Consider the following 23938-nt stretch of genomic DNA (forward strand, 5'->3'; position numbering starts at 1 on the left):
GAGAGTGATCGCCTATGCGAGTCGGTCTCTTCATGACTCTGAGTTGAACCCGGACAATTATAGTTCTTTCAAGGTGGAGCTGCTGGCCGTGGTGTGGGCTATGACGGAGCGGTTCGCTGAGTACCTGGCCGGTTCCGAGGTGCTGATACGCACGGATAACAACCCATTGGCACATCTGGAAAATGCGAAATTGGGTGCCCTGGAACAGCGCTGGGTAGCCCGGATGGCCAAGTACAGATACCGTATCCTCTACAAGCGAGGAGCGGAGAATGTTCATGCTGACGCGTTCTCTCGTCTGCGGAAGAACCCCCCAAGAACTAACCGAGATGAGGAGCTGGAGGGAGAAGAAATCCCCTACGCCATCGGGGGCGCTGCTCGGACGGCTGTGAGCCGGGAACAGACCGGGAACGGAACGGCTACAGGACTGTTGGTTCAGAGTCGGGACGAATGGATACGGCTGCAACAGGAAGACCAGGAACTAGCTCCATTGCGACAGTGGATAACGAATGGTCTATTGCCCGTGAGAACCCCTGGACAAACTCTCCCGTCAGACCTGAACCTTCTTCTGTGGCAGTGGGAGCGCCTAACTCTTCAGGACGGGCTCTTATGCCACTTAACCATGGCTCAGGCAGATTCCGAGCCGACCTGGCAGATGGTCTTACCAGGGCCCGTGGTGGCCGCAGTTGCTAAAGAAGCTCATGAGTCCGGGGCACACTTCGGAGTGAAGAGGACGTTTAAGTGGCTGTAAACTCGGTTCTATCATCCTCGGCTGCTTGCGGAAGTACAAACTGCCTGTAGACAATGTCGACAATGTGAGCTAACCAAGTCACCGGAGGAAAGGGCGCCTGTGCAGAGCATCACGACGTCTGCCCCTTTTGAAGTATTAATGATAGACTACATTACCATTGGAGCAGCGCATCAAGGCTACGAACACTGCCTCGTTATGGTAGATCATTTTTCAAAATTCGCGGTAGTCACCCCTACCCGTGATCAGACAGCTGAGTCGGCGGCGAGCGCTATCTGTAAGAACTTTATTCAAGTTTACGGCTGTCCGAGGCGAATACATTCGGATCAAGGCGCCTGTTTCTTGGGCAAAGTCATGGAAGAGCTGCATCGCCTCTACGGAATTGATAAGTCACGCACCACACCGTATCACCCCCAGGGAAATGGGGCTTGTGAGCGGTTTAACCGGACTTTGCTTCAAATGCTGCGTGCGCTAGAACAAGATCAGAAGGCCCGCTGGCCGGAGTATGTGTCTGACCTAGTGTGGGTCTACAACAATAGAGTTCATCAAGTCACAGGACGCACCCCGTATGAAGTGGTCTTTGGGTGCCCAGGAAAAGGCATGACAGATCTGGAACTGTCTTCGGAGGAAGAAGGCCCCCGAACAGGGATGGCTTCGTGGGTGCGTGATCATCGGCATCGGCTGCAGACCTTACACCGACTGGTACACACTCGAATTCGGGAAGTGGAGCATCGGAGCACCCCTACAGCAAAACCCCCAGAGTTCCGGCCAGGTGATCGAGTACTCGTTCGAGAGCAAAGACCGCAAAACAAGTTAGACCATCGTTGGGAAAAAACACCCTATCGGGTGCTTCGCCGTGTAGACCCGCATGGACCTGTATATGAAGTGCAGTCTGAGGCCCCCGGAAGTACAGGTACTCGCATTCTTCATCGCAACATGCTCCGGTTGTGTCGCTCTGTTGACTCGGACACCCCGGAATCCGCAATCAGGGAAGAGCCACCTACGACTGAGTCCCCCAACAACCATTGGTGGGATGAAGAAGATGATGAAGAACGGCGTCAAAATACTCCCCCTATCTCGACTACTACACTACCCCTGACCAGTCACCCTTCCGCTGACGACATTCCCCCAACACCCCCTACACAAGGACCCGAGCCACGACGTTCTGAACGTTCTACTGCCGGTAGACCCCCAACTCGCTACAGTCCTGACTTACACACTAGACAGACCCAAGTGTGGAACAACCCGTCAGATGGGCGACCTGTCAGTGCGAAGGCCTCGCCCGGGGACTGGCGAGCATACAGGGTGGGGGAATGTAGGGGACAGGGACCTGATGAGCTGTGCAGACGGGTGGAACCATTGTTGCCGAGAGTCGGGGTTCCGGGGGACGGATTTGAGGGGCGCATGGGAAGCCAGGCTCATGTGACAGGAGGCAGAGTGACGCAGGGAGAGGAGAGGATAAAAAGCAAAACGCGCGAAAGCAGGGACAGAGAAGCGCGGGAAATCTCTGAGGAGAGGAAACTGCAGCGCAGTTGTTGTGTGGGTGCAGGCCGCAGTGAGACTTGCTGGAAGCAGGGGGAGAACGTGCAACAGACACTGCGGGCAATTACCAGAGCCCCCAAAAAGAGGCGCACTCGTCGTCAGCGACCCCCCAGGCAGAGGGGTGGCGCTGATCAGCTCAGGGACAATATTACCGTGCTCCCCGGGAGCATCTTGCCGCAGAGTGCTCCGGGCCCTCCTGGGTTTTTCTTAGCTGTGACTGATACCGATTATTCTGCTAATTCTTCTCAAAAAGACCCCTCTCTGGACGTGGAAACTGTTACCCCGGATCAACGTCCGCCTGTGGGAGGTAACGCAGCACCGCAAAAGACATTCTGGACTCGAATCTACACCTGGGCCCGCCAACGGAGGACACCTCCTTCCCCCGCCATCAGGACTACGTCGCTGACGGAGCTTCGCCATCAGGACTACGTCGCTGACGGAGCTTCACCATCAGGACTACGCCGCTGACGGAGCTTCACCATCAGGACTGCATCGTTGAAACAACGCTGATAAGTGAATTTGGTTGACTTGTTCTTGTTAGTGGGTCACTAGTGAGGCGCTGTCGTGTTTCGCGGGTTTAGTTCAGGGCGCCTATATAGTAGATAGTATTTACTGTGAAATTGTGATCGTGTACCTAAGTTCCCTGCGTGGAAAACTGTTGTTATTCTTTGTTGGGTTGGAAGTTAAAGGAAAGTTAGAAAAAAACGTTATTTGCTTTCTGACTCCTCTTTGTCCCTGCATCCTTCGTTATCTGCGGTCTCTACAGAGGCGCAGTGATTGTGCTGATTTTAGTACTAGAGAAGGTCTCGACTCTGCAGTTATGGAGTCAGGAGAGGTTTGGTGACTTTTCTTCCCTTTGCTCCTCAGCACTCGGTGATCCCGCTCTGTACCGTTACGGGGTCTCCACTTCACGGCTGAGTTGCTGTGGTTCCTTCTACTTCTCGATAATATCACTCACAGGTGATGGGGAAGATTTAGGTGGGAAGAAATGTTGTGACCTGACTTGTTACGCCGGTGGCTCCTATACAGGACCGCGCTGGTATCAGTGAGCTCTGCATCACCGGCTGTTCTGTCCCACATGTTAGTGAAGGCGGACAGCATGGGTGAGTAGGGGTGTCATATCGGGGGAGCCAATGGATCAGAGATTATATACTGGGGGCAATGGGGCTGAATGTTATATAACGGGAACAATGGGACTGAAGAAAAACTCTGAATTCAACACATTTATCCATTTATTCTATGCAGAGTTATCAACAGCAAATTGTGGAACTAATTATGTTGGACACACAGCATCATTTTGTCTCTGTACCCAATCTGCCATATAATAATACATTGGAAGTAACAGCTTGATCGGTATCTACAAACCCATAAAATGGGAATTTTAAGACATACAGCATATGTTTTTTTGTTGTTGTTGTTTTGTTTTTTAAAGAGGGTGGTCCGAGAATAACATTTATTGTACTCCAAAATATCTGTCCATTTAATGTCATAATCTAATCTCTTTTCTAGATTTTCACTACGCTATCTAACTGCTTTAAACGTCACTTGGGCTGGTCTTTGCTTTTCATGCATACCGGGTTATCTTCTTACAATGTGCACTGACAGTTTCTTACAATGCTCACTGACAGTGCGCTCTCTTCTCTTCAGAGCTGGCAAGCAAGCGCACTGTCACTGTGCCTATTGTTGCACTGATGACGCTGTGTTTCTGAGTAGGGGAGAGGCTGGAGCAGCCTCTGCCCCTTGATGACAGCTGGTTTGAGTATCCCAGCATTCACTATGGATTCTCAAATAAAGCATCATCAAACAGAAAGAAGCTAAAAAAAAATAAAGCATCTAGATAGTGAGGGAACGATAGGGAATTTTTAATTATATTACAGACATTTAGAATTAAAATAAATGTTTTGGACTTTCCCTTTAATATAGTATAACCTATTGCATTTCTCAGAATATTTCAAACTCAAGTTAAGAGTAGGCACATCTACAGCTCCATTTTAGTGTACGCCATTCTTTAAGAGATATAATGTATTCTGCCATAATTTTCTAACTGCCTTAAAGGGGTATTGCCATCTGCAAGATCCTATCCCAATATATAGTAGGTATAATAATAATAAAATAATAATATTAGCAAATACCTCAAATTAGAAATGTAGTATAGTTCTTCTGATTCGCTGTGTCTCTTACTCCATGTGCAGGGCATTACAGTAACTTAGGTATCCATGGTTATGACTACTGTATTCATATAGTGACAGTTATTTAGCTGTCAGTGGTCGTAACCATGGATACATAAGCTACTGGAATGCCATGCACATGAGGTAAGTGCCATAGCTAATCAGAAAAACTATACTACATTTCTAATTAGAGGTATATGCTAATATTATTATTTTAGTATAGTATTTTTAATATGGGAATCCCCTTTAATGCATCCAACATAAAAATGTGAAAAGTTTGGATTAAAAATATCATAACACTCGGATTCCGCTACTTTCAGCTGTTTTAAGCCCCAGCAGCAGGGCCGAGTGGACGACCCAGTGATGGATGCTGTGCTTTCCTGCTCTGTCCACCTCCGGATCTGATAACAGCTGATAGGAGTCAATACTGGAAAGCTTGTAGTTTCTTTGTAAATACACATGGGGGAAGGGAGACAGAAAGAGAGAGAAATGACTCCACTGACCATAAGCGTTTACGCTCTACAGAAGAGAGGATCCTGCTGACCATAAGAACTTATACTCTACAGGAGATAGAGGACCCTGCTGACCATAAGAGCTTACACTCTACAGAAGAGAGAGAGGACCCCACTGACCATAAGAGCTTACATTCTACAGAAGAGAGAGGACCCTGCTGACCATAAGACCTTACACTCTACAGGAGAGAGAGGACCCTGCTGACCATAAGAGCTTACACTCTACAGAAGAGAGAGAGGACCCCACTGACCATAAGAGCTTACACTGTACAGGAGAGAGAGGACCCTGCTGACCATAAGACCTTACACTCTACAGGAGAGAGAGGACCCTGCTGACCATAAGAGCTTACACTCTACAGGAGAGAGAGAGGACCCTGCTGACCATAAGAGCTTACACTCAACAGAAGAGAGAGGACCCTGCTGACCATAAGAGCTTACACTCTACAGAAGAGAGAGGATCCTGCTGACCATAAGAGCTTACACTCTACAGGAGATAGAGGACCCTGCTGATCATAAGAGCTTACACTCTACAGAAGAGAGAGAGGACCCCACTGACCATAAGAGCTTACATTCTACAGAAGAGAGAGGACCCTGCTGACCATAAGACCTTACACTCTACAGGAGAGAGAGGACCCTGCTGACCATAAGAGCTTACACTCTACAGAAGAGAGAGGACCCTGCTGACCATAAGAGCTTACACTCTACAGAAGAGAGAGGACCCTGCTGACCATAAGAGCTTACACTCTACAGAAGAGAGAGGATCCTGCTGACCATAAGAGCTTACACTCTACAGGAGATAGAGGACCCTGCTGATCATAAGAGCTTACACTCTACAGAAGAGAGAGAGGACCCCACTGACCATAAGAGCTTACACTCTACAGGAGAGAGAGAGGACCCTGCTGACCATAAGAGCTTACACTCGACAGAAGAGAGAGGACCCTGCTGACCATGAGAGCTTACACTCTACAGAAGAGAGAGGACCCTGCTGACCATAAGAGCTTACACGCTACAGAAGAGAGAGAGGACCCCACTGACCATAAGAGCTTACACTCTACAGGAGAGGGAGAGGACCCTGCTGACCATAAGAGCTTACACTCTACAGGAGACAGAGGACCCTGCTGACCATAAGAGCTTACACTCTACAGAAGAGAGAGAGGACCCCACTGACCATAAGAGCTTACACTCTACAGAAGAGAGAGGACCCTGCTGACGATAAGAGCTTACACTCTACAGGAGATAGAGGACCCTGCTGACCATAAGAGCTTACACTCTACAGAAGAGAGAGAGGACCCCACTGACCATAAGAGCTTACACTCTACAGAAGAGAGAGGATCCTGCTGACCATAAGAGCTTACACTCTACAGGAGATAGAGGACCCTGCTGATCATAAGAGCTTACACCCTACAGAAGAGAGGACCCTGCTGACGATAAGGGCTTACACTCTACAGAAGAGAGAGAGAGAGGACCCCACTGACTATAAGGGCTTATACTCTACAGAAGAGAGGACCCTGCTTACCATAAAGCTTACACTCTACAGGAGATACCCAATGACTCTGGAAATGTAAAACAACTTTGTGATACAACCTGTCCTTCACTGGGAACCGCCGATGCATGATGTCCCAGGTACTGACCACCACTGTGTGTCCTCTCATCTCTGTTGTTTTCTCCAACTGGATAATAATCTGTCCTGATTAGGAGATGGACACACAGGTGCACGGCTCATTCCAGTGCTGTTAGAGCTTCTAATGAGCCGAGCCGTGCACCTGTGCATCCATCCCACGACCAGCACAGGCTATTATGCACTGAAAGTAAACAATGTAGGTCCTTAATGAATGAGAGGTCATGATGACTACCTGAGGAACTGATACAGATAATAAATTTGAGAATTGTAAAATGTTTTGTTACACAATGGATAATTGTTATTTACTGGAATTATAATACTATAAAGGATTATTTTCATCTTTCTTCATGAGCACACAGCAACTCTGCCTCCAGGCGTCCTGCTTGCCAGAAGCGGTGCGCTCCTGATGACTGACAGTTTGGACAGTTTGTACTGGCGGCATGGCTGAGCCGCTGGTCCGAACTGTGTACTATGCAATGATACAAGAAGAGACAGCTCTGCCTCTCCAACATCAGCGGAGCTCAGGGGCTCTGAAGCTTGCTGGGGCCAGGGATCCTGCCAGCTTCAGAGCAACACGTTCAAGCTTTAAGGTTTAGAGCTTTCGAGCACATGCTCCTTGTCTTAGGCTACTTTCACACTAGCGTCGTGCACTGCACGTCGCTATGCGTCGTTTTGTACAAAAAACGCATCCTGCAAAAGTGCTTGCAGGATGCGTTTTTTCTCCATTGACTTGCATTAGCGACGCAGTGCGACGGTTGCGTCGGGTTGCGTCGGACCGTCGCCACCAAAAAACGTTGCTTGTAACATTTTTTGGTGCGTCGTTCCCGTCTTTTCCGACCGCGCACTCTACTAAATATATGAACATACTAATCAGCAATACAGTTATTAAACTGTGCTTAATCAAAAAAGTGCTATTTATTTTGATTAAAAAGTTATAACTTTATTGACATAGACACAAACATAATACATATAATTAAAATAGTGCCTCTAAACCGAAACAAAATATATTTATGACAATGACAGGTGAGCGCTAGAAAGTATCTAGAGCAAATTCAATTCCATCAATTTACATATAGCAACAAATAATTTTAGTTCATTGATTGGGGTACTCAAAATAAAAAACACTGTTGTACCATTGGTTCAAAAAAACCTTTTTTAGGACACTGTTACACCACTGGTTCATAGTCTAATAATAATGAATGCATATACACCTAGGGCATTCATATTTTAGTAGCCATAAGACAGCCTCTGCAAAGGCTCACGCAGTGTAAGTACTTAATCCAAACAAATCAACAGACCCCAGCAGTACAGCCCAATAGATAGCATCAGCTTTACCCGTGTTACTATAGGTAACAAGATTGCCAACATACATACACTAGAAATTGCAGAAACTTTGTAAATACATATTACCCTTAATGGCGTGGTGTTCTCTGTATGTGGCCGCGTAGTACGCTGCACCTTGCCAGACCCCGACGCGCGTTTCGTGACAGCTTCCTCTTGGGGACGTGCACAGTTTAATAACTGTATTGCTAATCAGTATGTTCATATCTGCAGATTCTAGACTAGGCCGTCATATCTGTACACTATATACTTATTAGATAGATGCCACTGAGTATATAGATTTTTTTTCTTCCTACCATGACACGGCTGAGTAATGGGAAGCAGTAACAGAGCCGGGCTTTATTAAAAGTCGCACTTACTGGTGGGTGGATTGAACACACATTCATTATCTGGAGGGGGGTAATTATAAGATGAGTGTGACACTGAATAGTGTAAAACTGCATTACATTAAAGGAAAGATGGTTTCCATTGGAAACAAAATTACAGAATAAAGAAAACATTGCCATTGTTAGAAAATGATTCTCTGAGTGCAAGTAGAAGAAACGTATCGCGGCATGTAGGGGCCGAGTGGTCGTATCATTGGGGAGTTAATGTAATAAAGGGGGTCATATTCTGTGCATGACCCTTATTTATTAGCCAGGGAGGCTACAAACAACGTTTCCCACTCTGGAGGACCCAACATTATACACAGCCCAGGAAAAGTGTAATGCCTCATCTTCCCTGCGGGGGCGCTGCAGGTGGATTGTGGAATTATAGCTGACTGCTGGGGAGCAAAAATTTGAAAAAAAAAATTCCCTTATGTCCCCATGTTCCAAGACCCATAACATGACCATTTTTTGGTCGATGGGGCTGTGTGAGGTCTAGTTTATTGCACCCCGAGCTGACGGTTTTATTGATACCATTTTGGGGTAGATACGATGTTTTGATCGCCACTTTTTGCATTTTATTATGGAGTTTTGGCGGCCATAAGAAAAAAACAATTTTAGTGTTTTGATTTTTTTTTCTTCATGAAGTTTACAGATGAATTAATTTCCTATTTTGACTGCTCAGACTTTTACGGGTGTAACGATGCCAAATGTGGGTATTTTTTTATTTTTTGTATTAATTCTTTATTTTTAATGGGTGATTTGAACATAGCCCAACGCACAAATCACGGTCTCCCCGAAGGCCAATCAGAAGCTGGCGTTCACGTGAGGACCACTGTGACAAGCACGGGGGTCTTCAGTAAACCCTGGGTCATCATGGCAACCCTTTGGGGTGTTGCGATCATGCCACAGGGGCGCAGATGGGCTAATAGAACAGCGCCCCCCACTGTCAATGTCACTGATAATGGCATTTAGCAGGCTAACAGCCGCTGGTGGAGTGCCACTGATAACGGCAGATGATGCCTGAATATCACAGCCATCATCTGCCGGGAAAGATGAGAGCATCAAAGCCAGGGAGACGCAATAGGACGTAAGTAGGTGCAAGGGTGGCTTCCAATAGGAGGCACTAGCGTTCCTCTCTGAAGTGGCAATGTGCACATAGTATGGGAAGAATTTAACACTGACCTTCTGGGATCTACTAGAAAGGGCCGGGCTACACCAACCAGGGCTATCTGAGATTACAAAACAGAAGGTCCACTTTTTTTTCAGAAAAATAGCACCACTTTTGTGCACAGGCTGTGCCAGGTACTGCAGATTCACTTTTAAAAATTGTCTGAGCTGGCCTTGACTTGCAAAAAAAAAAACGCCAAAATTCATTAAATATTTGTGCTACTACAATTTACACAAAAATGTTGCAGCATTTCAAACAGACATCAGAGAAAAACAAATTCATGCTCATGGTTGATCTCCATGGGAATGGCAAGTACAATGCTCAGCTATTCCCAGGAGACCCTTAGATAAAGAATGGAGCAGAGGTTGAGCTTGCACATCTCTGATCCATTTAAAGGGAATCTGCTGCTAGCTTTTTGCTACCCCATCTGAGAACAGTATTATGTAGCGGTAGAGACCCTGATTCCAGCAATGTGTCAGCTACTGAGCTGCTTGCTGCCGTTTTAATAAAATCCCTGTTTTATCGGCTGCAGATCCACCGGTTTTCTAATATTGAGCTCTTTATAACCCCTCCCACACCACTAATTGGCAGATTTCTGTGTACACTGTGCATAGGCAGATAAAGCTGCCAATCAGTGGTGGGGGCAGGCTTTTAGAGAGCTCATGAATATGAAGGACAACCTGGCAGCACGATAAGTCCTCTCCTGTTGAGAAAACAGGGATTATATCAAAACTATAGCAAGCAGCCCAGTAAGTGACACATCACTGGAATCAGGCTCTCTGTCTCTACATTTATACTGCACTCAGATTAGTTCCAAAAACTGCTCATAGGTTGCAGTATTATAATGTATTATAATACTATACTAATAAATGTACTATAACCTATAAATTACCTATATAAGCGATTAATAAATCCTCCATCACCCACATAAACACAATAAAAAAAAAAAATGAGTGCACTTTTTTCGCCACTTCCTGAGATTCTATCAGTTACTCACACACACGTCCAGTGATCGCGCAGGTTCCAAGATAAATAAAACAGTATTTTCAGAATCCCCAATATCGCTGCTATAAGAAAACCACTTTATCAAATATTTTAACTGAGAACTAATTAAATGGGATTGTCCACTATGATTTGACCCAAAGGGTCGCCAAAAATAAGTCATTGAGTCACCCACCTGCAAAGTAACCTGGAAGCAAGCGTTTGGTTTCCCTGCAGCACCCCCACAGGAGAAAAGCGGCATTACAATGTTCCGATCTAAATCAAACCCTAGTCTGTTTAGCCCAGGGACATGCCAGGTCCTCCAAAAAGACAGACACTCGTTATAAAAGTTCTGTACTCCAGATAATTAAAGGAGGTTACAACCCCTTTAATATACTGTATATATATATATATATATATATATATATATATATATATATATATATATATATAACTATGTGCTGACCTCCACCTGACATCAATCTATTGGTTTCCCAATTTCTATCCTGACAGTCCAATGCAGACCAATGGAGACTGGTTCCATAATTCGAGGTTAAATTAGGGTTAAACATCTGCCATCTATGAGTCTCCGCTGAGAAACTACAACTTCTGCAATGCTGGGAGTTGTAGTTCGCCACAGCTGGGTGAAGCTTTGAATGTTTGATTTGACACTACACAACGAGTAATTCTAGTTTTTACGTTGCGAGTTAATTATAATTGCATTTATGGGTTAATTAAGTACGTATGAAGGCGGGAATTTTGAGGTCTCTCTCTGCCCACCCGATGTTTTTGTAGGTCACTGTGCCATTAATTGCCATTAATTAGAATGTAGAGGGTGACGTTAAATACAGGCTGCAGATGACACCGTGGAGCGGGCTCTATAATGAGCCGGGCTCTTTCCCTTCATTATCCTCCCTTTATCTCTCATTTTTTTCCTCAGTGAAGACAAAAGGGGGGATGTGAGTGGCGGCCCCTTCTCCTTCTCTATCATGCCATCCCTTGTTTGCATCCTACACACCCACAGATTGCCTGCTCCTTAGATCCACATCCATAGCCCCCCGGTAGTAGTGGACCGCGGCATCCCCCCTGCCATACACTCCTTATATAATGTGTATACCATAGCAACACAGCGGAGGCTATTTCCGGCACTGCATCTTATATATTGGCTAGGGTTACTATGGCAATGAAGAATCCATACAGCAGCCCTGATCCTATAAGTGTACGTATGGCCGCACTTCTACGTGTAGCGGGTACATGGCGGCGCAATACTCTGGCACTGCATATAGACATGTAGTATGGAGCCGGTGTAACCCTCCTGGGCACATACATGGATAGATGGAAAATGCCAGCATGGGTTACATCTTTTGCCCACAGTGTGGGACTGGCACTAATGATCAGCATATGTCTAATGACAGGCTGGCCAAGTGTCACTCATCTGCGCTAAGTGCCTGCCATTCATTGGAGGAGCAGTCTGTGTGAAGGAATCTCCTTCATTAATCCTCTCCTGCCACCGGCAGTGCCAGGTGCCGGCGATCACCTCCGCACCCCCCAACCCAGTCCCTCTGACTTACCGTGGGAGAAGTCAGTTTCCTGATGCTCTCTCCCAAGGAGTCCAGGTTCACCCGTCTCCTCCTGGTGGCTCTCCGGGGGCCAGGGACCGGTTGCGGGTGCTGATCCTGAGACCCGGTGGGGCTTTTGCTCCCATTCCAGCACATCCGAGCTAAGGGGCATTCTGGTTCTTCCTCCGGGCTGGTCTCGGTGTAGTCAGATCCCAGTGAGCTGAAAGATTCCGATGAGATCTTCCTCCTGGACATGCTGAGGCTTGGGAAAACACCATGAGATGCTGCGCTATGTCAGGCTAGAAGGAGCGGAGGGCATGCTGTGGTCCTGTCCCAGCCTGTGGGTTATATACCGATGTAGTCCGTGTACGTCTCTGCCTCTCGCCCCCCTCTGAGCATCCCTTTTGTCCCCCTCTCCTTTTGTGCAGTCTGTGGCTCTCACCGCTTCTCTTTCCCTCTGTGTTTTGAACGATGATGCTCTTCCCTCGCTCTTAATTTTTTTCTCTCTTCCTTCCCAGGCTGCTGCATTTCTCCAGCGCTCCAGTCATCGTCACGTGCTCCTGCCCCTGTCACCAGCATGACACACTTTACCAGGACGACTCGGGAAGCCCCTCTAGGTCTGCGGCTTTCCAGATGCCGAAGAAACGAGAATCAAATCACTTCTCTATGGAGATGAACTTATCATTCATTCGCATCTCATACACCAACGGCGCATCGTAATAATAATAATAATCATTTTGTTTCTATAGCGCCAACATATTCCGCAGCAATGTACAATTGAGCGGGGACATGTACAGACAATGAGACATGGCAGAGTAGCACATAGTTCAACAGTTACAGGAGGAGTGAGGGCTCTGCTGCTCGCAGGCTATAATCTATAAGGAAATGAGGGGGACATGATAGGTAGAACATGCTGTCATGTACGGTCCAGCCACCATCATAATAAAAAGGGGTTGTGATCTAAAGCTGCACGATCCAGTCATCGGCCAGTATCTAAGTACAGTTAGAGGATGCGGAGACTGATGATAAGGAGGGAGTAGATTCTGAGGACAATTAAAAAAGAGGGAACAGGGGAAAGTTAGGTTAGTGAATTAAGGTGATCGGCCCATCTAAAGAGGTGTGTTGTCAAGGCACGCTTAAAAACATGGAGGCTAAATATGGGTTGGATTGTTGTGGGTAGTGCATTCCAGAACACTGGCACAGCATGTAGGGTGACAGAGATGAGGGAGGAGATGTAGGGTAACAGAGATGATGGTGGAGATGTAGGGTGACAGAGATGAGGGTGGAGATGTAGGGTAACAGAAAAGATGGTGGAGATGTAGGGTGACAGAGATGAGGGTGGAGATGTAGGGTGACAGAGATGAGGGAGATGTAAGGTGACAGAGATGAGGGAGGAGATGTAGGGTGACAGAGAGGAGGGAGGAGATGTAGGGTGACAGAGATGACGGAGGAGATGTAGGGTGACAGTGATGAGGGAGGAGATGTAGGGTGACAGAGATGACGGAGGAGATGTAGGGTGACAGAGATGACGGAGGAGATGTAGGGTGACAGTGATGAGGGAGGAGATGTAGGGTGACAGATGATGGAGGAGATGTAGGGTGACAGAGATGAGGGAGGAGATGTAGGGTGACAGAGATGAGGGTTGAGATGTAGGGTGACAGAGATGAGGGAGGAGATGTAGGGTGACAGAGATGAGGGAGGAGATGTAGGGTGACAGAGATGAGGGAGGAGATGTAGGGTGACAGAGAAGAGGGTGGAGATGTAGGGTGACAGAGATGACGGAGGAGATGTAGGGTGACAGAGATGAGGGAGGAGATGTAGGGTGACAGAGATGAGGGTGGAGATGTAGGGTGACAGAGATGATGGAGGAGATGTAGGGTGACAGAGATGAGGGAGGAGATGTAGGGTGACAGAGAAGAGGGAGGAGATGTAGGGTGACAGAGATGGCGGAGGAGATGTAAGGTGACAGAGATGAGGGTGGAGATGTAGGGTGACAGAGATAAGGGAGGAGATGTAGGGTGACAGAGAAGAGGGAGGAGATGTAGGGTGACAGAGATTAGGGAGGAGATGTAGGGTGACAGAGATGTGGGAGTAGATGTAGGGTGACAGAGATGAGGGAGGAGATGTAGGGTGACAGAGAAGAGGGAGGAGATGTAGGGTGACAGAGATGACGGAGGAGATGTAGGGTGACAGAGAAGAGGGAGGAGATGTAGGGTGACAGAGATGAGGGTGGAGATGTAGGGTGACAGAGATGACGGAGAAGATGTAGGGTGACAGAGATGACGGAGGAGATGTAGGGTGACAGTGATGAGGGAGGAGATGTAGGGTGACAGAGATGAGGGTGGAGATGTAGGGTGACAGAGATAACGGAGGAGATGTAGGGTGACAGAGAAGAGGGAGGAGATGTAGGGTGACAGAGATGAGGGTGGAGATGTAGGGTGACAGAGATAACGGAGGAGATGTAGGGTGACAGAGAAGAGGGAGGAGATGTAGGGTGACAGAGATGAGGGTGGAGATGTAGGGTGACAGAGATGATGGAGGAGATGTAGGGTGACAGAGATGAGGGAGGAGATGTAGGGTGATAGAGAAAAGGGAGGAGATGTAGGGTGACAGAGATGAGGGAGGAGATGTAGGGTGACAGAGAAGAGGGTGGAGATGTAGGGTGTTATGGTTCTCAATGGCAAGAGAACATAGCCCAGCAAACATACGTACTAGCTCTTGGAAGGATGGAAACTAAACTGACCATGAACTAAACCTGCCGCACAACTAACAGTAGCCGGGTAGCGTTGCCTACGTTTTTTATCCCTAGACGCCCAGCGCCGGCCGGAGGACTAACTAATCCTGGCAGAGGAAAATATAGTCCTGGCTCACCTCTAGAGAAATTTCCCCGATAGGCAGACAGAGGCCCCCACATATATTGGCGGTGATTTTAGATGAAATGACAAACGTAGTATGAAAATAGGTTTAGCAAAATTGAGGTCCGCTTACTAGATAGCAGGAAGACAGAAAGGGCACTTTCATGGTCAGCTGAAAACCCTATCAAAATACCATCCTGAAATTACTTTAAGACTCTAGTATTAACTCATAACATCAGAGTGGCAATTTCAGATCACAAGAGCTTTCCAGACACAGAAACGAAACTACAGCTGTGAACTGGAACAAAATGCAAAAACAAACGAGGACTAAAGTCCAACTTAGCTGGGAGTTGTCTAGCAGCAGGAACATGCACAGAAAGGCTTCTGATTACAATGTTGACCGGCATGGAAGTGACAGAGGAGCAAGGTTAAATAGCGACTCCCACATCCTGATGGAAACAGGTGAACAGAGGGGATGATGCACACCAGTTCAATTCCACCAGTGGCCACCGGGGGAGCCCAAAATCCAATTTCACAACAGTAGGGTGACAGAGATGACGGAGGAGATGTAGGGTGACAGAGATGAGGGAGGAGATGTAGGGTGACAGAGATGAGGGTGGAGATGTAGGGTGACAGAGATGATGGAGGAGATGTAGGGTGACAGAGATGAGGGAGGAGATGTAGGGTGACAGAGAAGAGGGAGGAGATGTAGGGTGACAGAGATGGCGGAGGAGATGTAAGGTGACAGAGATGAGGGTGGAGATGTAGGGTGACAGAGATAAGGGAGGAGATGTAGGGTGACAGAGAAGAGGGAGGAGATGTAGGGTGACAGAGATTAGGGAGGAGATGTAGGGTGACAGAGATGTGGGAGTAGATGTAGGGTGACAGAGATGAGGGAGGAGATGTAGGGTGACAGAGAAGAGGGAGGAGATGTAGGGTGACAGAGATGACGGAGGAGATGTAGGGTGACAGAGAAGAGGGAGGAGATGTAGGGTGACAGAGATGAGGGTGGAGATGTAGGGTGACAGAGATGACGGAGAAGATGTAGGGTGACAGAGATGACGGAGGAGATGTAGGGTGACAGTGATGAGGGAGGAGATGTAGGGTGACAGAGATGAGGGTGGAGATGTAGGGTGACAGAGATAACGGAGGAGATGTAGGGTGACAGAGAAGAGGGAGGAGATGTAGGGTGACAGAGATGAGGGTGGAGATGTAGGGTGACAGAGATGATGGAGGAGATGTAGGGTGACAGAGATGAGGGAGGAGATGTAGGGTGACAGAGAAAAGGGAGGAGATGTAGGGTGACAGAGATGACGGAGGAGATGTAAGGTGACAGAGATGAGGGTGGAGATGTAGGGTGACAGAGATGAGGGAGGAGATGTAGGGTGACAGAGAAGAGGGAGGAGATGTAGGGTGACAGAGATGGCGGAGGAGATGTAAGGTGACAGAGATGAGGGTGGAGATGTAGGGTGACAGAGATAAGGGAGGAGATGTAGGGTGACAGAGCTGAGGGAGGAGATGTAGGGTGACAGAGATTAGGGAGGAGATGTAGGGTGACAGAGATGAGGGAGGAGATGTAGGGTGACAGAGAAGAGAAAGGAGATGTAGGGTGACAGAGATGACGGAGGAGATGTAGGGTGACAGAGATGAGGGTGGAGATGTAGGGTGACAGAGATGATGGAGGAGATGTAGGGTGACAGAGATGAGGGAGGAGATGTAGGGTGACAGAGATGACGGAGGAGATGTAGGGTGACAGATGACGGAGGAGATGTAGGGTGACAGAGATGAGGGAGGAGATGTAGGGTGACAGAGATGATGGAGGAGATGTAGGGTGACAGAGATGATGGAGGAGATGTAGGGTGACAGATATGAGGGAGGAGATGTAGGGTGACAGATAAGGGAGGAGATATAGGGTGACAGAGATGATGGAGGAGATGTAGGGTGACAGATATGAGGGAGGAGATGTAGGGTGACAGATAAGGGAGGAGATATAGGGTAACAGAGATGAGGGAGGAGATGTAGGGTGACAGATGAGGGAGGATATGTAGGGTGACAGAGATGAGGGTGGAGATGTAGGGTGACAGAGATGAAGGAGGAGATGTAGGGTAACAGAGATGAGGGAGGAGATGTAGGGTTACAGAGATGAAGGAGGAGATGTAGGGTAACAGAGATGAGGGAGGAGATGTAGGGTAGTGCAGAACTGTGGAGAGTTTTGTGGGAGAGAGTGACAAGTTTGTATTGTATTTTGTAATGGATGGGTAACCACTGCAATGACTGGCACAAGGTGGAGGCATTGGTGAAGCGGCTGGACAGAAATACGATCATGGCTGCCACTTTCAGGATGGATTGGAGAGATGAAAGTTTGGTTAGAGGGAGACCGATCAGTAAAGAGCTGCAATAGTCCAGACGAGAATGAATAAGTGTTATTGCAGTTTGAAAGGGGAGAAAAGGTCAAAAACTGGAGATGTTTTTAAGATGCAGGTGACATGAGCAAGTAAGAGATTGGATATAGGGAATAAAGGAAAGTTCTGTGTCAAATGTGACCCCAAGACAGCGAGTGTGCCTCCTGGGTGTGTAAGTATCTAGGGGTCCAAGTGGTGTATCTTGAAGATTGTGAGACCACAGGCTAAATCTCCATTGGGGCCCCCAATTATCGCAGATCTTTAGTAATAATAGTCTTTTCATATTGGCCAAAATGATCTTATGGCCGCCCTTCGCTCCAGGAACCAGATGTGATTGCAGCCCCTGCTCCTATTGTAGTTACATCCTCAGGGGGATCATAGCGAAAATCAAATAGAGCCTCTAGCAGCCCATAAACCACCCATTGGCACTTCACTATGTCGTCGTTCATCTACCGGCAGAGGTCTGTTATATAAAACAGCCGGTACCCCCCTGGTATGGAGGGGGCGTCAGCCTGCTCCATACAAATCCCCCTGACTTCTGTCAAACATACACGGTAGATCTTGGGTGACATGAGCAGATACCAGGTTTACCATTCGGCATTTTGGCCCCCCGGCTCATGAACCCCATAGCGGATGCATTGCCTGCTGTCATTGGCATTGGCATACTGCTAGATGCAACAGAGCTGAATTTGTCATTTATCACGACATTGGTTCCCTATAAAGTGATGGCGTATCACTAGATGTAGCAGAGCTGACTATGAAATTTAAAGAGGTAATCACATCCCTTCTAGGTACTAAACCGCAGAGATCCCTGAGGTCAGACCCCTGCGGCTCATAAAGTGACGACATATCCTAACAATATGCCATCATTTTATAAAATGGGAATATCACTTTAACTCAGAAAGCTGTCACAATGTTAAAACTATTGAGCCCAACAAGATAAATGACACATTCAGCTCTGCTACATCTAGCAATATGCAATGAACACAGCGGGGGTCGGGCATGGCCTCTTTCCCTCCAATCAAGAGGGAGGATTGCAGAGCGCCATTGTCCTACTACCAGGTCTCAGGCTCATCGGGGGTCCCAGTAATCAGACCCTCAGCAATCAGCAAGTTATCCTTTCTCCCTACTTTTGGGAAAAACATTTTAAGAAAAATCCATAGATTTCCTGTAGTTCTATATAAAACTGGGCATATAATATAAAAAGTGATAACAAAATTACAACCCACTTATAGAAATGTCATGTTGTAGTGTTGTATTATTATTATTATTATTATTATTATTGTTATTATTATTATATTTACTATTAGTATTTGTATTATAATTATTATTATTATTACTACTATTATTATTTGTATTATTATTTTTATTATTGTTATTACTATTATTATTACTATTATTATTTCTATTATTAATATTACTATTATTATTACTACTATTATTATTACTATTATTTGTGTTATTACTATTATTATATTATTATTACTATTATTATTTGTATTATTATTTTTACTATTATTATTTGTATTGTTATTTTATTTTTTTACTATTATTATTTGTATTATTATTATTTTTATTATTACCATTATTTGTATTATTATTACTATTATTATTTGTATTATTATTTTTACTATAATTATTACTATTCTTCTTCTTATTATTATTATTAATGATATTATTCACCTTTTTTTTACCTATTATTACAGCATTACTTGGACTTTATAGCCGTCAGACTATCAAAAGGAAGAACAACAGATTATACAGATTTTTCAGTTTCCATTGACTTCTATGGGGGAAACCGTCATCTGATGAAGTGCGGCACCATTTACTTTACTAATAAGGGAACATAAGAAATGTAAAAATACTAAATATTACCTCTGAGAAATGAGAGTGTGAGGCGGAGGTGCGGTCTCCTATAGGATAACATTAGGGCCATATCACGGATCAGTAATAGTGTTGTATATTAGAAGGATTTATTTGTAATAATAATAATAATAATAACAACAATAAAGAAAAATAAAAAGCAACACTATGACAAAAGCCGAGACACAAGTGGCAGATGACATATCCCATAGTTATAGCCCGATGCATTGTGTTTGATGACGCGCTCTGCTCTGCTACATCATTTTGGAGACTTGCCCATATCTGTCGCTCCTAATATGAGGCAATCGTCATCTAATTACATCCCATCCCCCGTCACGTTGGCTGTGCCCCCCGCTGTATACCCCAGTATATAGCGTACACTCATTCAATAAACGCTCAGATAAAATCTTATGTCTATGGTGACATAACCCGTGTATATCCATAGTCGGCAAATCCATGCTGAAGGGCGCCGCCGCCTCTGCTCCTGTACAATACCACCATACGCCCCCATGTAATACGCCTCCAACATCATTAACCCTTTTTGTTCTGTAGACTTCTCTGCGTTAGGGGCTGGTCTGATTCACACATTATAATCACCTTGGGTCCTACTGTAGGAATGCACCTGATAATAGGCCTCCGGATCCCGAGAATGGGGGTCTGCAGAGCCTGGTCTTGATGAATCGAAGCCGCGCATGTGCACCTCTGCTCCACTCTAGATCCCATTGTCGGGATCACTGGGGGTCAGACCCCTTATGTTCTGTAAGTTATTATCTTATGGGTGGTTCCTAACTTTCAATTCTCAGGTTACTTTACCCTTTAAAAGATAAAACTATCACTACTGTCAGTTACCACTAGAGGGAGCTAACTGTGTATACATTGAGCTCAACATAATTTTGGACACATAATATTATACAAGGATTAACATTCACTTTAAATAGATTTTCCATAGACAAACATGTCATATACCATAAGTGATCACGTGGGAACCCCACCGATTGCTGTTATCCGGATCCTGTGGGTATGGTAAATGCCTTAAACCATACCTCCCAACTTCTGAATAAGGGAAAGAGGGATAAAGTTTGTGGCGTGCGCAGTGGCAAACTTTAGGCCATGCCTCTGACCACACCCATTTCACAACTAGTCACACCCATATCCACATCCCAATCACTCCCATTTAGCACTGCTGATCACACTGTTTCATAAACCAGAATTATAAACAAAAATATATGGCCCCACATGATGCTCAATACTGTATAATGGCCACACATGATGCTCCATACTGTATAATGGCCACACATGATGCTCCATACTGTATAATGGCCACACATGATGCTCAATACTGTATAATGGCCACAATTAGTGCTCCATACTGTATAATGGCCACAATTAGTGCTCCATACTGTATAATGGCCACAATTAGTGCTCCATACTGTATAATGGCCACAATTAGTTCTCCATACTGTATAATGGCCACAATTAGTGCTCCATAATAGCCACAATTAGTGCTCCATACTGTATAATGACCACACATGACGCTCCATACTGTATAATGGCCACACATGATGCTCAATACTGTATAATGGCCACACATGATGCTCCATACTGTATAATGGCCACACATGATGCTCCATACTGTATAATGGCCACACATGATGCTCAATACTGTATAATGGCCACACATGATGCTCCATACTGTATAATTGCCACACAGTGCTCCATACTGTATAATGGCCACACATGATGGGCAATACCGTATAATGGCCACACATGATGCTCAATACTGTATAATGGCCACACATGATGCTCAATACTGTATAATGGCCACACAATGGCTCCGTACACCTCGCACACATGCTGCTCCACTCTGTACACCTCGCACACAAGCGGCTCCACTCCGTACACCTCGTACACATACGGCTTCACTCCGTACACACACGGCTCCACTCCGTACACCTTGCACACACGGCTCCACTCTGTACACCTTGCACAGAAGCGGCTCCACTCCGTACACCTCGTACACACACGGCTCCACTCCGTACACACACGGCTCCACTCCATACACCTTGCACACATGGCTCCGCTCCGTACACCTCGTACACACATGGCTCCCCTCCGTACACCTCGTACACACACGTCTCTCCTCCGTACACCTCGTACACACACGGCTCCACTCTGTACACCTTGCACACATGGCTCTGCTCCGTACACCTTGTACACACACGGCTCCCCTCCGTACACCTTGTATACACACGGCTCCACTCCCTACACCTTGCACACATGGCTCCGCTCCGTACACCTAGAACACACACGGCTCCACTCTGTACACCTCGTACACACACGGCTCCCCTCTATACACCTCGTACACACACGGCTCCACTACATCCACACTGTAAACCCCTCCTGACCCACACATAAGCTTACCCTCATTCAGCACCATGACAGCACGGCAGAGTCCTGCAATACACAGAGGCACTTGATCATGTGACTCCTGACTCCTCCCCTCCTGTGACCTCATCACAGGTCCTGTGCACACAGAGCAGCGACAGCCATATATGTGGTGTGCGGTTCTCTGCAGGTGGAGGGATGCAGCTCTGCAGAGCGGGACAAGTACGGTCCCACCCGTGACTGTGGGGCAGACTCTCAAAATCGGGACTGCCCCACGGGATATGGGACTGTTGGGAGGTGTGCTTGAACCACTGGTGGACATGGACAAGAGCTGTATACTGGCCCTCTGTAGTCTAATAGCTCATTCTAATGAACAAATCCACCTGCTCTGGAGGTAGAAATGGGCCCTTGTGCCCAGGTTGCACCAGTGATATGTCCGCCCCGGCCTTCAACCCAGGTTAATGTAAAGACAGAGCACCAGCATGTCTGCCACATAAGTACACAGAGAAAACACCACAGAAAAAAACAGGCAAACGTGCTTACCTGTCCAGGCCTCAAATCAAATGCACTATCATGGTGCAGTGGGCCCGAGTAAAGATGGCGACTGCACAGGTGCGGTAATACCCAATGAGACAGCCAGCCTACAATCAGCAATTGGCCACTAGGCACACCAGTGCAAACAGATAATTTGCAGCAGTGTTCTCACAGAGAATGCACAGCATCTGGATCATAGCCTATTAGTAACGCCCTGTGGCGGGCTGACCAGTGCTAACTGTAATGCGTCCCGTGTGAACAGAGGCCACAACTTACTAAGCCATCAGAGCCTAACTGCACCTCCTGTTGTGGTTTTTGCTGTTAGATTAGGACTGGCAAGTGTGAGGACCCGTGACGTGGGTTGCCAGCTTACGTATTGTGGCCATAATATTAACTAATACCTTACATACTTTTATATGTTCTCGTGCACTTTTTTTGTGCGTTACTAATAGGCTATGATTCAGTTGCTGTGCACACTCTGTGTGAACATTGCTGCAGATTATATGTTTGCACAATCCCTGATTGTAGGCTGGCTGTGTCATTGGTATTATCGCACCTGTGTAGTCGCCATCTTTACTTGGGGCCCACTGCACCATGATAGTGCATTTGATTCAAGGCCTAGACAGGTAAGCACCTTTGCCTATTTTTCTGTGGTGTTTTCTCTAGAATAGTGGAGGTTTTTTCCTCCTTTTTTTCCTCCTGTTGTGGTAAGTACACAGAGGTCTGTGTAAAGGGATACTATAACCAATAAAGGTTAGTCTTCAGAATACCCCTTTAACTGGGATTTGCATCACAGTGCATTCCCACACAGATTAGCTATAATTAAAGGGGTTTTTCTAGTTTCAGAGAACCCATGTCCCCTGCCACAGCATGTCTGAAAAACAAACTGCTTTATTTCCCTTCCCAGGTCCAGTGCCTAATCTCCACTGCTGTCCCCGATGACGCTGAAGTTACATTGACGGTGCTGCAGCCGATCAGTAACCTCAGCGGCTCTGAATGGCAAGTACCATCAGTGAGGGCAAGTACCATCAGTGAGGGCGAGGCCCTGATTTCAATTACATGGGACCTGGGGAGGGTAAGTAAAGCTCTTCTTTTTTTTTTTCGTTCAAATAAACTGCACCCAGGGAGCAGGAGAATTCTAAAACTAGAAAAGCCCTTTAATGGTGCTAATCCATATGTTTTTAGGTAGCATCCACATGGACACTGCTTATAGATGACATATTAATGCTATGTTACATACGATGATGCCAGAGTTAGAGGTGGCACATTAGATGTGGCCTGTCACACATTTTTCATGGTGTCCCGAAGCATCAGGTTATTGCATTGCAATAACTTTCTGATCCATGTCGGAAAGTTCAGTTATCTCCAGTGGAAAATCACATTTTAAAACCCAGCAATATAATGAGTTGTGCCACATGACATACACGGCTCTGCTACATCTGTCACTACTGAATAACGGATGGAGCGGCGTGAATTCTTCCTACTGGCATATAGTACATGACATCCTCCGGACTGTGACTAGAAGACATTGTAGTCCGGTAATTAGCGGCGTCTGTCAGCGCGGCTCAGTGACCGTATTCACTAGATTATGGAGAGTACACAGACTGGAGCACCCTAGTGGCCACAGAGGACAGGTGCAGACAATATCCACACAGGCAGGTGCTGGATCACACACTATGCATAGTTACATAGTTACATAGTTACATAGTTATTAAGGTTGAAGGAAGACTGTAAGTCCATCTAGTTCAACCCATAGCCTAACCTAACATGCCCTAACATGTTGATCCAGGGGAAGGCAAAAAAAACCCATGTGGCAAAGAGTAACTCCACCATGGGGAAAAAAATTCCTTCCCGACTCCACATACGGCAATCAGACTAGTTCCCTGGATCAACG

The 23938-nt window shown here is 46.4% G+C and overlaps 1 protein-coding gene across 1 annotated transcript in view; it reads right to left on the minus strand.

The window, feature by feature from the left end:
- The window catches only part of GUCY1A2 (guanylate cyclase 1 soluble subunit alpha 2), a 338699-nt gene extending 326041 nt beyond the window's left edge, over positions 1-12658 (minus strand). Inside the window, exon 1 of the mRNA XM_077298399.1 lies at positions 12018-12658. Coding sequence (XP_077154514.1) covers positions 12018-12260 — 243 coding nt within the window. The 5' untranslated portion in view covers positions 12261-12658. The remainder of the gene's footprint in view (positions 1-12017) is intronic.
- Positions 12659-23938: the final 11280 nt, after the last annotated feature.

The sequence above is a fragment of the Ranitomeya variabilis genome, chromosome 3 (genome assembly GCF_051348905.1).
Source record: "Ranitomeya variabilis isolate aRanVar5 chromosome 3, aRanVar5.hap1, whole genome shotgun sequence".
Lineage (NCBI taxonomy): Eukaryota > Metazoa > Chordata > Amphibia > Anura > Dendrobatidae > Ranitomeya > Ranitomeya variabilis.